Source organism: Antechinus flavipes, chromosome 2, assembly GCF_016432865.1.
Source record: "Antechinus flavipes isolate AdamAnt ecotype Samford, QLD, Australia chromosome 2, AdamAnt_v2, whole genome shotgun sequence".
Classification (NCBI taxonomy): domain Eukaryota; kingdom Metazoa; phylum Chordata; class Mammalia; order Dasyuromorphia; family Dasyuridae; genus Antechinus; species Antechinus flavipes.
In genome coordinates, this window is record NC_067399.1 from 145,420,719 (window position 1) to 145,438,336 (window position 17,618).

The 17,618-nt window shown below is 36.0% G+C and overlaps 1 protein-coding gene across 1 annotated transcript in view; it reads left to right on the plus strand.

Moving 5' to 3' along the window:
• The window catches only part of KIF13B (kinesin family member 13B), a 249,415-nt gene that overhangs the window by 198,460 nt on the left and 33,337 nt on the right, over positions 1 to 17,618 (plus strand). The window contains exons 36-37 of the mRNA XM_051975736.1: positions 13,798 to 13,909; positions 15,689 to 15,822. Coding sequence (XP_051831696.1) covers positions 13,798 to 13,909; positions 15,689 to 15,822 — 246 coding nt within the window. The remainder of the gene's footprint in view (positions 1 to 13,797; positions 13,910 to 15,688; positions 15,823 to 17,618) is intronic.

Sequence of the window (17,618 nt, forward strand, 5' to 3'; positions counted from 1 at the left end):
CAAGTGACTTAACCATAAAGTACCATTTTTCCATCTCTAAAATGAAGGAGTTTCCTTTGCACTCTTCGTTTTCACTTTTCACTTCCTTTTCACTCTGCAGTCCTGTTTGCTGTCACAAAAACCTGAAATTTTACAGATCAGTCACCTAAACAGAACCTTCTTATGGATCATAAACTTTAAAACCACTAAATATTTTCCCAGGAGATCCATTCTGTCAGTCTCCAGGAAGGCAAGTCAGAAACTGGGGACTTGGAAAGCTGGCTTCCTCTGGGTGTCTATAGCTTCTTTCTCCATGCAACTTTGACTCACTGGCATCTGTCTCCCAAAACACTTATGCAAAGTGAGTGTTGCCTCGGGGTTTTTCTCTGTCAGGATTCACATCTCTTTCTCAGGCAGCCACATGCAAAACACTCTAGGCTTGCTCAGAAATCTGGTTTACGTAGTCAAATAAAATTTAGCATATTTGGTTCATAATTATTCCATGTGTTAGTCTTGTTTCAACAACAGCATTCAAAAGGAGAGAAAGATCTGCTTATCACAGGCCTGTGGTGATCATAGGCCTGTAAAACTGCTGACCTTGCCTAGGACAGAAGTTTTGAAATTCTAGGGTTTTGAAAATTTGATCACCATCATACATAGAGCCCCATTGCATTGCCCTCTGATCTCCCAGTAATCCTTATTTTCATTTGGCCCCTATCAGGTACATGGGAAATAGTGGGGAAAGTATTTTTGGCTTAGGATTTTCTCAGGTAAGAAAGGAAGCCCAGTTTCAGGAAGCCTCTCTTTAAGTCAGGCAGGTAGATGGAGTTTGCAGGCATGGCTGCTGGGCACAAACTGAGGGAGTGCTGGACATTTTGGCAGTGGGAACTCTTTTGCCTTCATGTGATTTGGTTGAGCTTAGGACAGCATTGTTTATTTAGCCACTGCTAGGAAAGGGAGAGCAACCTGAGAGGCAGAGTAGGCTGATGGTGGGTGAGCTTGAAGGAAGGCCCCTCGCATCTCTTGTTAGAGGCTCTGTGCCCAGGATGCTTTTAGTGATCTTTATTCTCCTATACAAATTGGCTTTTTTTTTTTTTTTTGGTTTTTAATAATAATGATAGCTAATATCTATGTAGTGTAAGGTTTACAAAACATTTGACGCGTTATCTTGTTTGATATGCACAACAACCTTGTGAGGTTATTGCCAATGTTATGGAGAAGTAAATTAAGATTAAGAGAAGCTTAGTGACCCACAACATCTGAGCCTGGATTTGAACTCAGATCTTCTTGATTATTAAAATGCTTAGTCTCTAATATGCTCATGAGAAGGGAAAGGAAAGAGCTAGCTCCCTAGTTTCTCTCTGATTAGAGAGAAAAGGTTTATTAACTAAGCTTTGAAGTAAGTTAGAACAGACAACATATCCCCATTCCCCACTCTTGACTCAAGAAAATCTTCCCTTCACTTACAATTCTAGATTGAACAGATTTGTCTTTTCAAAGTACGAAGTATACTTTCCCTAATCATTCAGTTTTCTTATTCTTAATCAGACTGACATCCAACTGAGACAAATAGCTCTTTGATAAAGGAATTAGGATTGGTTGAAAAGTTCAGAATGTATCTTTGATCAGTGTGGCACATAAATTGCCAGTACCTGGGTTAGGGTATTAAAACTAGTTTTCAAGGCTCAATCTCCCCTGTCCAGTTTAATTTAGTTTCCAATCTCCATTTGTCTCCCACCAAATGGAATATGAAAATAGAATGAGTTCAGTATGTGTCTGCCTGATGGCAGGTCATAAGATTTAGAATTTACGGAAACCGTAGAGATAACCCAGTCCACTCCTCTTTATTTTCTTGATGATGTAATTTCCAGCTCTACCAGGGAAAGTGACCTGCCCAAGGTCATATAAGTCACTGCAGAATTGTAGTTCAGATCCAAGTCCCCATGCCAAATCCAATATTGTTTTCACTGTATCACATTTCTTCTTCTGAGTCTCCTGATCTCATTCCCTTGGCTCGCATCCTCTCTTAACCTTCTCCATTTTTATTATGAGTAGAATAGAATGTAGAACTGTGGAATTTGGCGATTTTTCTAGTGCTAGAATGTCTAGAATTCACTTCTTCCTCCTTTCCCAACCTTCAGCATTTTATTATTTTTATATCTCATAGTGACATAAAAGGCATTCTAATATTTTGGAGTATGTATATATAAATTGGAGTAGGCAGCTCCTGAATAGCTTGCTAAAACCAGTTCAGCCATGGCAAAACAAGCAGTCTAATTTCTCTTTCCCTCTTATGCTCAGCATGTTTATTAGTCAATTTTAATGTACTAGAAGAATATGAGATCAGAGCCTAGATTTCAGATTTTTCACTTTGAAAACTGAATGAGATTAGACAAACATAGAGGGGCAAAAAAAAGCAGATCCTGTGGAAAGCTATTCATTTTCCAAAGCTTGTCAAATAAAGGAATTTTTGAGATTTTTTGAGAAAGGAAGATTTTTTTCCTCCTTTTCCCCCCCTCCTTAATAATAGCAATTGGAAAGGATGGCCACTAAGTGCAGGCTTTAAAAGGGACTATTCAAAACCATTTCCACTATCTATCCTTTTAAAAAATCTAGCAGATTATTTTAACTCTTGCTTTTCTAGGATTGAGGTCACTTGATTTGCTATTTCCAATTCTTTTTCCTTCCACTCAAAAAAGCAAACCAAGAATTCCTCTGTATTTTCAGACAAACTGCCTATACCTTACATAGGTACTGCACACGAACTGATCTGAGGTCAAAATTGTCTAGGAGAAGATCAGATTAAATCACATTTAGTAAGTTATTCTCATGCTTCAATGGTTCCAAGGTGAATGTTGCTCAAAAAGTCTTCTTTAATATCTACATTTTCTCGCTGACTTCAGTTGGCATTGTATTCTCCTTTTTGATTACAATTCCTGGACCCATGGTTCTTAATGTATAAAAACTAAAAATGAGCCACAGGACAGTGGTAGGACTCATCATGGTTAAGTGGGTTATATTTTTTTTGGTAGCATGTTGTTAGCAATAATGATTGCATAGGATAAATGGCATAAAAGACATTGTTTCAGAGAGCTGTGACTGGCAAAAAAGATGGATTAAATTGTAAGGATAGCAGGTAAACATCTTCTTTGTACTGGCACCCACAAAATATAAAAATAATTTTAATTCCTTCATTCTTTTTTTTTTTTTTTCTCTTAGAAAAACAGGTGATTTGCCTCCTACCTCTTCCTTTTGACTTCGGTCATCTCTTTTCTATTGTGGACTTCAGTATCCCACCACCACTAGTATCTCCCCTGTCCTTTCTTGTCCCCAATTTCCCTTTTATCAAAACACATGCCTAGGTTTCATCTATCCTTTAAAAACTAGCAGCATGCCTTTCCTCAGCCCGACTATTCTTTCAAGATAGGAGATTCTCTACTTTTCTCCACATCTAGAATGAGTAGTTCTCCTTCCCTACCTATTCTCTCTTTAGCTTCCACATTCATCACACCTGAAACTGTTGGGAACTGACACCCAGGAATGCTGCTGTTAGCATTTTTCTGGATTAGGCCTAACCCCGGCTAATCCCATTCATTAATGCTGAGATTTAAAATGCAACAAAGCACTCATAAATCATAAAATGTAATGAAATCTGCTTTACCAATCCTAATGAAAAGAGTACAAATTCAAAGTTAAAAGGATTTAAAAGACTACTTCTTTACACCTCCACAGTAGCTAGTCTTCTAAGTCAACAAGACATTCTTCTGGGACAGCAAATAGGCAAACATTTCTCACTTGACTAGGGTTTTCTAAGTTTTAACAGGCCTCCCTGCATCCTTAAGGGGGGACCAAAGCACGACTTTGGAGAATGAATATGGTATCTGTTTCCCACTACCCAGGCAGCCCCTGAAGGAAGCCACAACAAAGTAAATGGGTCAATCATAGTATTAATCCAATAGTTTCTACCACACATCTCCTTTGATGTCTTTGGTATTTTTAACATCTGACCATATTCTTTTATTTTTATTTTTTAATAGCTTTTTATTTACAAGTTATATGCATGGGTAATTTTACAGCATTGACAATTGCCAAACCTCTTGTTCTCCTTGTTCCCCCTCTCCCCCCCAAGATGGCAGGATGACCAATACATGTTAAATATATTAAAGTATAAATTAAATACAAAAAAAGTATACATGACCAAACCATTATTTTGCTATACAAAAAGAATTGGACTCTGAAATATTGTACAATTAGCCTGTAAAGGAAATCAAAAATGCAGGCAGGCAAAAATATAGGGATTGGGAATTCAATGTAATGGTTCTTAGTCATCTCCCAGAGTTCTTTTGCTGGCTGTAGCTGATTCAGTTCATTACTGCTCCACTGGAACTGATTTGGTTCATCTCATTGCTGAAGATAGCCAGGTCCATCAGAATTGATCATCATATAGTATTGTTGCTGAAGTATATAATGATCTCCTGGTCCTGTTCATTTCACTCAGCATCAGTTCGTGTAAGTCTCTCAGGCTTTTCTGAAGTCATTCTCTTGGTCATTTCTTACAGAACAATAATATTCCATAATATTCATATACCACAATTTATTCAGCCATTCTCCAATTGATGGGCATCCATTCATTTTCCAGCTTCTAGCCATTACAGACAGGGCTGCCACAAACATTTTGGCACATATAGGTCCCTTTCCCTTCTTTAAGATCTCTTAGGGGTATAAGCCCAGTAGTAACACTGTTGGATCAAAGGGAATGCACAGTTTGATAACTTTTTGAGCATAGTTCCAAACTGCTATCCAGAATGGCTGGATGTGTTCACAATTCCACCAACAATGTATTAATGTCCCTGTTTTCCCACATCCCCTCCAACATTCCCCATTATCTTTCCCTGTCACTCTAGCCAGTCTGACAGGTGTGTAGTGGTATCTCAGAGTTGTCTTAATTTGCATTTCTCTGATTAATAATGATTTGGAGCATCTTTTCATATGGCTAGAAATAGTTTCAATTTCTTCATCTGAGAATTGTCTTTTCATATCCTTTGACCATTTATCAATTGGAGAATGGCTTGGTTTTTTATAAATTAGAGCCAATTCTCTATATATTTTGGAAATGAGGTCTTTATCAGAACCTTTGACTGTAAAAATATTTTCCCAGTTTATTTCTTCCCTTCTAATCTTGTCTGCATTAGTTTTGTTTGTTCAAAAACTTTTCAATTTGATATAATCAAAATTTTCTATTTTGTGATCAATAATGATCTCTTGTCCTTCTTTGATCATAAATTCCTTCCTTTTCCACAGGTCTGAGAGGTAAACTCTAATTTATTTATAATCTCATTCTTTATGTTTAGGTCATGAACCCATTTTGACCTTATCTTGGTCCGTCCATACTCTTTTAAAAACAACAAAACAAAACTCTCTCCCTTTGGCTCCTGTAACATTATAGTATTCTGTGCTTTTTTCAGATTCTGTTGCCATCTATAATTGCCCTTCTTGTTCTAGCTCCCAAATATTGGCTTCCTCCAAGAATCTTTATCTTTTCCTCTGGACAGCTCATCCCATGTCATCAACTATTAATTCTTTGCATATGACTTTCAAATGTAACATTCCACTCTTGACCTCTTTCCCAAGCTTTGGACCCCCATTTTCAACTGCTTTTAGGAGTTTGATGGCTACTTCTAAAGCCTTCTTCATTTTCTAGTTTCTCTGGGTTGTATTTTGTTTTGTTTTTGTAAATGGTACCACTCTTTTCTTATCTGTGTTCAAAATGCTGGGTCTTCTTCAACTTAGCTTTTACTTTCTCTCTATCAGCATATTGAAACATTCTTTATGCTTCTAGATTCTGGACTCTCTTCAACCTGTTCTTGCATTTCCATTCTTGCTAGCACAATCCTGTTCTAGGACTTTTTCATCTCTCACTTAGAATATTTCAGTGAGTTTTTAAGCAGACTCCCTGTAGTTTGCATTGCACATGTTTGTGCAGAGTTATATGTCAAAAATAGGAAGAAAGAGGGGACTTGCAAAAAAAAAAAAAAAAAAAAAAAAAAACAACTTACAAATTTAGGCTTGATGTAAGGATCTATTTCCTAACAAGAATTAGGCTGACAAAGGAGTTTGTGAGTTCCATATCACTAGAGGTCTTCAACTTTTTGGGTATGATATAAATCAGACTGTATAGATTAAACTAAATGATCTTTGAGCAGGAGTGTCTAGAAACTAGCTCAAACTGCCTGATGACAGCATTTATACATGAGAGGCCAGAAAAGGCTATATATCAAGGCTTGATTTATTGTTTGATATTGTTGGTTGTCTAGACTTAAGAAAGTGAGAGAGAAAATGTTAATAATGTATATGTCACATGCACATTTTTTTCTTTAGAGAACTGATTGCTAAACATTTATCAATGTACTGTTGCCTCTGAGATACTTTCCAATTCTGAGATTTTGAGTTTAAGTATTTCTTTAATTCTAGTATATGTCTTCCCTCCCCTTTTGAATTGTGATCTTGAGAATAAGGAACAGTCTTATAAATCTTTATTTCTCTATTAGCACTTAGTGCAATGCCTTGCACATAGTAGGCCCTTATTGTCTGTGACATTGAGTTAACAGCATAGTATATGAAGTTATTTAAAAAGATCATCACTTGCTAAGTAAAATGAGCAGAACTAGAGATACATTATACATGGCAACAACAAGATTATACAATGATCAAGTCTGATGGACATGGCTCTTGTTAACAATGAGATGATTTAAATCAGTTCCAATTGTTCAATGATGAAGAGAGCCATATACACCCAGAGAGAGAACTGTAGGAACTGAGTGTAATTCACAACATAAGATTCTCACTATTTTTGTTGTTGTTTGCTTGCATTTTGTTTTGCTTCTTTTTTTTTTTCTCATACAGCATGGTAATTGTATAAATATGTATACATATATTGGATTTAACATATTTCTACCTTATTTAACATATATTGGGCTACTTGCCATCTAGGGGAGGGCATGAGGGAAGGAAGGGAAATTAGAACACAGGGTTTTGCAAAGGCTAATGTTGAATTGTCCACATGTATGTTTTGAAAAATAAAAAGCTTTAATTAAAAAAAAAGAGCATCAATGTTTTATGGGGGTGGTATTAAATGTGTATGAACAGAGTTGGAATACACAGGCTTTACTTTAAACACTTGGAGTTATGATTGAGGAAGGGGAATGAGGTGGAAAAAAAAATGTTTCTATAGACCTGAAACTGTTGTCTAGAGATAAAGAACTATTTCTTTGATGTTGAGTTAGTGAGTACTGTTCATCATTACATTTTTTTTGTTATCCTTCCTTTTTAAACAAAATTCCATTCTATTCCAAAGACATTTGAGAGATTAAAACATCCCCATTCTTGGATGATAATAGCTGCACACAGTTAGCGTGTCATCTTCCTCAAGGTTAAGAGGATTGTTAAGGTAGACTGATAGAAATGAAAACATTCTCCCATTTGTCATTATAGGCAGGGTTACAGATATGTTAAGATTATCAAAGCTTTATATATTTCTTTTCTGGTATTCCCTTTTGAAAGGCTTGAAGAGAAGAGACATTGAGAGTATATTGTTCTTATTCATGTCTGCTACTATCATATTGGAACAATGGCAGGGTTGTGGGAGGAGGAAGGGGAGGTAGGATACTGCCAACTGGGAAAAATGAGCTGTGAAGTTAGTGGAGCCTTGAATGTGCATTGCAGAAAAGGTGATACCTGGACTATTCGTCACTGGATGATTATACACCAAGTGGCGATGGTGTGGACTCTAAATCAGCTACTTAGTTTTCTTCCTAAGGGACACAGTGTCAGCTGCCAGCCAAGAAGGAAAAATCTAGGATATAAAAATAAATCTATTCCAAAATTAAGTGAGATGTCTTAGAAACAACCTTGTATCAGCTTGACACTGCATACATAGTGAGTGCGAATCTTTTTTTTCCTTGGGTGGCTCAGACGACCATTGACCTTAGCATTCAATCATTTGTCTGTAGTAAGTTAGAATATACAAAGCTGTAGTTTTCCAGACAAATAATTAGATTTAAATGTAAAAAAGACACATTAATATAACATTAATGTGTATAAATCAAAGTGTGATTCATAGCAGCATGAACTATTCTGCCGTGAAGCATTTTAGAGTTAATGGGTTCTCTAAGTACTCAAATTTAGGCACTTACTACCTTGTAGGGCTTGTTGACCTAAATTCCATTTCTCTAGCCCTGTTGATAATTATTTAGGAACTTAGAATTCAAAATTTTTTTTAAATAGTCCTTGAGCAACTGGTCAAGTGTACAAGATTCTGGGCAAGAGAGGTTGGAGGGCAGAGGAAGTGGGTGAGGGAATTAAACTAGACATGATTCCTGGAGAGGAGTTAGTGGGGGGATAGAGTTTTTCAGTGATGATCTCTATGCTAGATTAAGGAATAGAAGTGATTTCTACTACCCTCAAAGCATTTTCAGAACTATAGAGTATTGAAGATGCTCAGGTTGGTGGGTTAGATAGGCCCAAGCAGCTGGAATCCCCATCGTTCAAGCAGTGAGAGAGGTATGTGTAGACAAGCTCAGGACTTCTTTACTGAAGGGAGATAATTCGCTTTGCTTACATTTCGCACCTACATTTTTGTGTGTATGCTAATTGCCTAATGAAATTCAACAGAGCCTCTTTTGGGGTTGGATAGAGCTTCTTTAGGGAAGATTCATAATACTTACGTAGGGTAAGTCCAGGACTCATTGTCCAATAATAACTCACATTTGTAGCTTTAAGATGTATTGGATAGTTTCCCCACGTAGGCCTTTTTCAGTAGATAGAAGAGTCATGTCCATTTTATAGATGGGCAGAAACTGAGATTAAGGATAAGAAAGTTGCTTAGAGTCGTCATATGATTAGTCATTGTTGAAGCCAAGTTCTGTGTTGAAGTGACTTGAACTGTGGACTTAAGAATTGAGAAAGACTCAGATTTAAATCCTGCCTCAGATACATTCTAGCTAATTAACTCGGGCACATCTCTCTGGGTCTTAGTTTCCTCATCTAGAAGAGAAAGGATGAGAGATGAGTTTGGATTTGATGGTGTAATGGCCTTTCATATCCTGATTTTTGTTTTTGTTTGTTTGTTTTTTGCTGAGACAATTGGGGTTAAGTGATTTGTCCAGGGTCATACAAGCAGGGAGTGTTAAATGTCTGAGGCCAGATTTGAACTGTGATTTATGGAAGATAAAGAACCTGCTTCAGAGTCATTTTCATTGTTACCACATCTTGCCTGTGTGATCTCGAGCAAGTTATTTGGGCTTTCCCTCTCCTGTACAGCTCTCTAATAACCTAGATTGTAGTATTGTTGGAAAAGACATTTTTTGTTGGTGTGGAAATCACCCTCCCCTCTCTGCCTTTATAAAAGGCAAATTCCCTGAGACTTGAGAGCAAGATAGTCCATGACTAGAAGGACCAGTGATAATCCATGGGTGAGTGCTTATAAAGTGTTGCAACAGTCCAAACTGCAACTACTTTATCTAAATTTGAACTGGTTTATCCAAAAACCATCTGGTATTCGTTAAAAATAGAGGTCAGTGCAACATTTTAGACAAGGGATAATGAGAAGCAATGAACTCAACACTTCAGTGTTTGATAAAGTGGGAAACATAAATATATGAAGGTTGTGGGGGATGGGGAAAGATAGCGACCATGTATTCTTAACCAAACGAGATATAGGCAACTGCAAAAGGTAAAATAGAAAACAGATTATCTGAAAACTACAAAGCTTCTACACAGACAAAATTTAATACATTTAGAGTGAGGGAAGCAGTCAAATGGGGGAAAAACAACTTAATCAAATTCCTCTGATGAGGGTTTGCATCTGTGTGTACAAACACATACACACACAATATATTGCCTGTGAAAAGTTGAAAAAAGCACACCATTTTGAGCTCTTTTCTGTTCAACTTTCTATTCCTTGTGACTAATAGCTTACTAGTAAATCCACATTTTAAATATTTAAGTTAACCCACATATTATAATAAATCCACAAATAAAAAAAGCCCAGTGAAAATAACATGGGATTCAATAACTTGTGTTCTTATCCGATTGTATGACCTTGGGCAGGTTATTTAACCTTTCTATCCCTTAGTTTATTAATCTGTAATGTAGGTATATGAAATTTGCCTATGTTACAGGCCATTGTGAGAATCAGATTAAATGATGGGTGAAAAAGATTGTGCACACTCTAAAATATTCCACAATTCTAATACATTGTTACCATTTTTCAGTTTAGGAACCTGAAGGGGAAGGAAGAAAACAAAAAAGCATCAATATAGTACTTGCTCTATACCAGGCACTTTATGAATACTATCTCCTTTGATCCTCACAACAACCATGTGAGGCAGGTTATTAACACCATTTTGTGGTTGTGGAAACTAAAGCAAACAGGCTTTGGTGACTACCACAGCTAGTGTGTTTCTAAGACCAGATTTGAATGCAGTTATTTCCTGCCTCCTGCTTAGGGCTCTATGCACTCATGTACCACCAGTTAGGACCCTCTAGGCCTAAGGATAGTTTTGTTTTCCTCTAGATCACACAGGTAGTTAGAGAAAGATCAGAACTTCCTTTTCCCGATTCTGAGTCTCTTGCCCTTCCTTTAGACCTTTTTTTGAGTCAAAAGACTAACTTTGGAAGTTAGTCTATTGAAGCCCATGGACTCTTCAAAATCATGTTGTTAAATACACAAAATATAATGTAAGATTTCAAAGGGCGTTAAAGATGAGTAAAAATAAATCAATCTGAAAATGGAGGTTGCATTGTCTGTTTTAAGAACCGCTGATCTAGAGCCTTATACAAAGTAATAGCACTAGTATATGATGATCAACTGTCAATGACTTGGCTATTCTGAACAATAGGAAGATCTAAGACAATTCTGAAGAAACTCATGATGATAAATGCTATCTTCTTGCAGAGAAAGAACTGATAGCATCTGGCTATAAATTAGAGCCTTCTCTCTCTTTATTTTTCCAACTATGTTTTTTGTGGGTTTGGGGATTTTGTTTTGTTTTGTTTTGGTCTGTGTGTTCTCACAACTTGACTAATATAAAAATAATGTTTTGCATGAGTGCACATGTATAACCTATATCAAAATGCTTTCCGACTCAATGAATAAGGAGAGAGAGTAAGGGAATTTGGAACTCAGGATTTTTTTAAAATTAATTTTTGCATGTTATTGGGAAAAGTGAAATATTTTTAAAAAGAATATGTGATCTAGACCATGATGATCACTCCCGTAACATAAAAGAGTACAAAAATTTTGTGAAAAACAGGAGTTACTTGTCACAGTTGGTAGATTCTTGAAGATGAAGGACAAAAAGTGTAGGGTTGAGAGAGAGAAAAAGGTCAATGATCAAGTAACCTGAGCACTCATTGGTTATTTACTGTAGTAATGACAGTCATGTCAAGTCCATCTAGTCTTGTCTTTAATGGACAGATTGTTGCTTGAGAGGATCAATTGTGCATCCCTTGGACGTCCTCTGACAATCTAATCTCTTTCTAGGGACGTTGGTGACTCAGGCTTATTGATTGTGTAGACTGTTATTCTTTAATCTGTATTTTATAGTTATATTTACAGTTTTATATATTTTTCTCTTGGTTCATTTGAGTGTTACAGTTCTTCTTTGTAACTTGCATACAGGTACTAAACCCTGTATGAATTGCTTAGAAAGTATGCAGGGAAATATGACATTCTCTGAAGTAAACAGAGCCCAAATCACTTAAAGCTTAATGATTTTAAGATCAGCATTTGAGTCACAATTAAGAGCAAGATAAGTTTTCAGCCCAGGTTTCCTAGCTTCAAGGAGCTTATTATTTCTTACTCTTTGGGGCCACTGTGCAGTTGCTTTTGAGTCCACTAGTTTGAAAATCCCACGTTTACTGATGTGGTTATGTACCACAAAATGCCAGTAGCAGTGAAAAAGTAGTGCCGTGAAAGAGTGATTTTGGAAGAGCTATATATTCTAGAAGGGATTTTCAAATTCTTTTCCCAACAGCATTGGTATTAACTTGTTATAAGTTTTTTGTACAGATAGGTCATTCTTTATTTATTCATTTAATGAATCCATTCTTACCTAAGGATATTGTGAGAATTAGCAGTGCTTTTTCTTTAGCGGCGTTGTTTAAGATAGCTCCATAATTTATTCAGCTTACTTGGAATCATACTCTATTGTGCAATGATTTCTCATTAATTCATACCACTGAAGGAGACATTTGAATTAGACTCTAAGCTAACTGCTCTGAGTCTAATGCTATTTCTACTAAACCATATCTAAAATAAAGGTATTCCTTTATGATGACCCTTCCACTCATAAGATTCTTTTAGAAAAATTTCTAAAATACTGATAAAAGTATTTTTAACTTTACTCATTCATAAATCTGCTAATTCACAATTTGTGATAATTATTTTTAGAATTATTTACTTTTTATCATGGAAGAATAAAATGGTTCATTAATCTATTGCCTCCAAATCCTTTTCATTTCTGCTGTATACTTCCAGCTGTTTAAATTTGCAACATTATCTCTCATATTTTTAAATTGATGCAAGAGAAGGCTATGTAGATGAATTGAAAGAAGAGTAGCTCTTTAAAAATATAATTTTCTTGGTTATATCACTAAAAAGAATTTTTTAAAAGTCTAGAAAGGGGAAGGAGCTTTTTGGATGACAGCAGTTGTAGGGATAGAGATCGTGTTGAGTTTTTGTTTGTTTTTGTTTCATTAGTGTAGGATGTTGTCACTGCTGATAATAGCCTGTTGTTGGTGGCACTGACAGGTTAAGTGACTTGCCCATAGCCCTACAGCCAGTCTGAGGCAGGTGATTTGAAAGGTTAAGTGACTTGCCACATCCCTACAGCCATTCTGAGGCAGGGGATTTGAACTCACATTTTCCTAATTCCAAGGCCAGCTCTCTGCTGGTGGTACATAGCCCTCTTTCACAAAATAAGAGTATTTCTCTATTCATTAGAAAGTTGATGTCATACAGCAAAAAAAAAAAAAAAAAGAACTCTCTCTCTCTCAAACAATCATGAGATAATTTTTAGCACTGTATTCAATGATATTATTCTCTTTTTTTAAAAAATTTTTATTTAATAATTACTTTATATTGACACTCGTTTCTGTTCCGATTTTTTTTTTCCCTCCCTCCCTCCACCCCCTCCCCTAGATGGCAAGCAGTCCTTTATATGTTGGATATGTTGCAGTATATCCTAGATACAATATATGTTTGCAGAACCGAACAGTTCTCTTGTTGCATAGGGAGAATTGGATTCAGAAGGTATAAATAACCCGGGAAGAAAAACAAAAATGCAGATAGTTCACATTCGTTTCCCAGTGTTCTTTCTTTGGGTGTAGCTGCTTTTGTCCGTCATTTATCAATTGAAACTCAGGTCTCTTTGTCAAAGAAATCCACTTCCATCAAAATATGTCCTCATACAATATCGTTGTCGAAGTGTATAATGATCTCCTGGTTCTGCTCATTTCACTTAGCATCAGTTCATGTAAGTCTCGCCAGTCCTCTCTGTATTCATCCTGCTGGTCATTTCTTACAGAACAATAATATTCCATAACATTCATATACCACAATTTACCCAGCCATTCTCCAATTGATGGGCATCCATAATGATATTATTCTCTTACATAATAAAAGCTGAGTGAGAGAGCTGGATTTAAAAAAAATAATTATCAAGTTTTAGGTTGGTGTAGGATCAAGCATTTTTATTTTAGTTCTTCAGTGTTTTATGTACCCAGAACCTTGAAAAAAATTGATTTTATCCTCCTTAGGGTCGGTGGGAAAGTCAACAGGATATTTCCCAATCAGAACATTCCAGAGGGATGACTCCAGCTCGTCCATCTCTTTCTGGTTGTCCCCAAGATAACCATTCCCCTGAACCAGGTGAGTGCCATTTTTCCTTTCTTGATCATTATACTCAATGATGGCTTGGATCATATATTTCTGTCCAGGTAGCTAGATGGTACTGATTAGTTCATCCCTCTCTCCTGCCTTCCCTTCCTTCCAGAAATCTTTATTTTTTTTTTAAATGCTTACTCTGTATAAAGCACTGAACTTGATATTGAAAGCAAAAAAACATTAACTTAATGGCATTACATACAAAGTTTAGATTACAGTCTTTGCCCTCACAGAGTTTTCAGGTTGTCAGGGGAATTCAAACATATACTTAAATGTAAGAAGAATATTACATGATAATTTTATTAGATACAAAGTAAAGTTCTGTGTGAAGACTACAATAAAATCTTCATTGGCTCCATTCATACAGTGAGAAAATCTGTATTGAAGTCGAATGTTTGACTTTACTTTTTTAAAGCCTCAGGGAAAAGGATTTTCCAAGAAACCATGATAGTTTTTTTCAGTGTTCAGTTATCTCTGTAGTCTAATTGTTTCTGTTTCTTCAACTAGCTCTTATGTAATTTATCATTTATATAGATGTAAAACAAATGGCATATTTTATCCTTTTATGAATTTTAGGTGTGATTGTATTTTTTTTCATTTGTAGGTTATCCTCATAGTTTAACAATAATTCAAAAGTATTAGTAGTTTTCAGTTTCAATTAATTCTCCTAGTGAAGTAGGGGCATATAAACATACACAGATGTTGTTATATAAAAGAAATACTTTTATGATGTTGATTTACAGTGAAGGACATGTTTCATGGCCCTGCTCTAAAATCTCAGGATGAATGAAAATCATAAAGACCTAAAAGGAGACCACAGAGGATCTGTGTTTTATGGATGGGAATAGTTGAAGAAAACTTTTTAAAAATTGGCTGCATTAAGATCATAGACTGAATAACTCTCTTCCTATTGAGTATGGTCTCCCATCATGAACTAGGTGTGTAGTTTTTGGTGTCATTTAATATCTTGGCTTCAGTTATCTGCCTTAAGTGATGGATGGAACTAAATACAAGGCATTTGGGAAGGGAACTGAGAAATACAGCCTTGGTGTGTTTGTTGGCCAAGTGACACTGAATAAATTAAAGAGAAATAGAGGATAAAGTGGTCTGCATGGGCTTGAGGACTCTTTGGGACTTTTCAATCCCTGGTTTTCCAAGACTTGAAACACTGACTTAGCTTGTTTCAAGTAGCAGTGGGAAAAAAATGTCATATCTTATGTATTTGAGTGAGTGAGTCAGACACATACATGCGTGTACCGCGTTTTGGTAGCCAGCTTTTCAGGCATCAGGAGTATCATGTGTTAGAATATCCCTTTTCACTATTGAAAAACTTCGGAAAGTACATGTTATTACTCACAGATGAGTAAAACACATCTCTTTGTTTAAAGTGTAAATGAACCTGACACTACTATATATATCAGAAGCAATACACTTTATGAGCACCAAAGGAATCCTATTATTTGAAAGTTTTAGAGACAGATTTATCAAAGGGAGGAAACCTCTTGGGTTATGTTAGAAACATCAGAAATTAGGGCCTGTTGAGAGTATTTGGAAAGAATCTGCCAAAGAAAAGGGAACAGGTTGTGTCATACATATTGTACTGGTTTTGTTTTGTTTTTTCAAAGTCATCTCTTAGTGACAACCTTTCTGAGGTTATATTATTAGACCAATCACAAATGGTACTTGGCAAAGTCTCATGGAGACAGAATGCTTGTGTAATTGGTTTTGTTTTATCTTTTTTTTCCTTTTTGATATTGTTGACAGGACTTGGTGGCTTAGCAGCCTCCTACTTGAATCCAGTAAAATCCTTTGTGCCACAGATGCCAAAGCTGCTTAAGTCCCTCTTTCCTGTCCGAGATGAGAAAAAGGGCAGACAGCCATCTCCTCTTGCACATCAGGTAAAAAAATAAAATAAAACAAACCCAGAATGTAACACTGAGCATTTCTCTGATGTCCTGTTGGCTAAATTCTGTTTCTGGTGCTGCAGTTAGAGAGATGGGGACGGATAAGGCTGGGGGAATTAGACCCAGGCTTTTAGTCACAGTGAAAGCCTGTGATCATTTTCCATCCACTCTCTTCAGAGATAAGAGAGCTGTTTAAACTTATTGATACTCTCAATCCTTTTTGCTTTTAAAAAATGCCAAGTGTGCTACTAATGTGATTTATGGTAATATCACTTAGAGCAACAATAGTAGAATTTATGAAGTGCACTTAGTGTTGTTTGCGTATTGCCAAGTGGAAAATGTAATTCTATTTTTAATTCTTGATTTCATTCTTCCTATCAAACAACCTTATCCCACCACTTCCATTCCCCTCAATCCTTATGTTGTCCTGTCCCCCACCTTGAATATTTGGTCTTTGATTTAATCTATTGCAAATGGGCACCTGTTTTTTTTTTGTTTGTTTGTTTGTTTGTTTGTTTCTTCTAAAAACCTGTCTATCCTAGTTATTCTGACTTCAGCCAACCAAGGGATGTCACTGTACACATCCTTTGGATGTGTCAGAGAGAACAGAGAGAACAAAGATTTGGTCTTGGAGGTAAAAAGGCTTTTCTAATCAGTCAGGAAGCTTCTTGTGTCCAAAAAAGGAAGATGGGGCCCTGTTTGAAATGCAATTTCTAACCTTATATAGGTGAACTCAGCAGAAAATGATAAATGAGAATTTATTTATAGTCATTCAAAAAACACATACAGTGCAAGTTCAGTTGTTGAAATAGTTCCTTTGACACCACCTTCTTCACATTCTCTGAATATTAGAGTTGCAGAATTGCAGGTGAGTTTTAAAGAAAACTTGTTGGAAATTATAATTTATTCTCCAAGGCATAGGACCAATCTATAGGTTTAGATGTGTTGTTTTAAACCATCAGAATGTTTTATTTGTGATTTTTTTTTTTTTTCTATTCAGCATTTCCTACCAAGGGATCTTCTAACATATTGGATAGGAAAAGTAGACACTCCCTATATATCAGAGTGGTTGAAAAACCTAAACAATACTAAGCCCATAGTACTTAAATTGCTTGCTGAATTGAAATCTTGTCTTTGTTAATTCAGTGAATATATGGGAGGGATTTATACACTAGAGGAAAGTGAAAACTTGAATTTTTGGTTTCCTTGTTGGCTGTGTATTTCCTATCTTAACCTTTGCTTAACAGCTTAGCTACTTTTTTTTTCGAAGTAGAATAATCTAAGTTGAAAGAAAATCATAGACTTTTTTTTTTTAATTATCAAATCTGGATAAGAGAGTTTAAATAGTAATCTTAATCTACTTGAACTGGATGGAATTTGAAAAGGATGGAACAAGTCAAATTATTTGCTGCCTAGGAGTAATTATCTATGTTTTTGCTACTTTGGCAGTGTTGTATAATAATAGATTATGCCTTAGACTGTATTTTTTAAAAAATGGAGGAATTAAGACAGAACTTTTTAATTTGTCCATCTTGCTGCCCAAATACAGTTTAAAAAGAGACAATATTGAAGTGTTTTAAAGAAACTTCATTGTGACCAATACTTCATGACCCCATTTGGGGTTTTCTTGGCAATGATACCAGAGTGGTTTGCCATATCCTTCTCCAGCTCATTTTACAGATGAGGAAATTGAGGCACACTAAGTTAAGTGACTTGCCCAGGATTATGCAGCTAGTTAAATGGGGCCGGATTTGAATTCAGGAAGATGAGACTTTCTGATTCCAGGACTG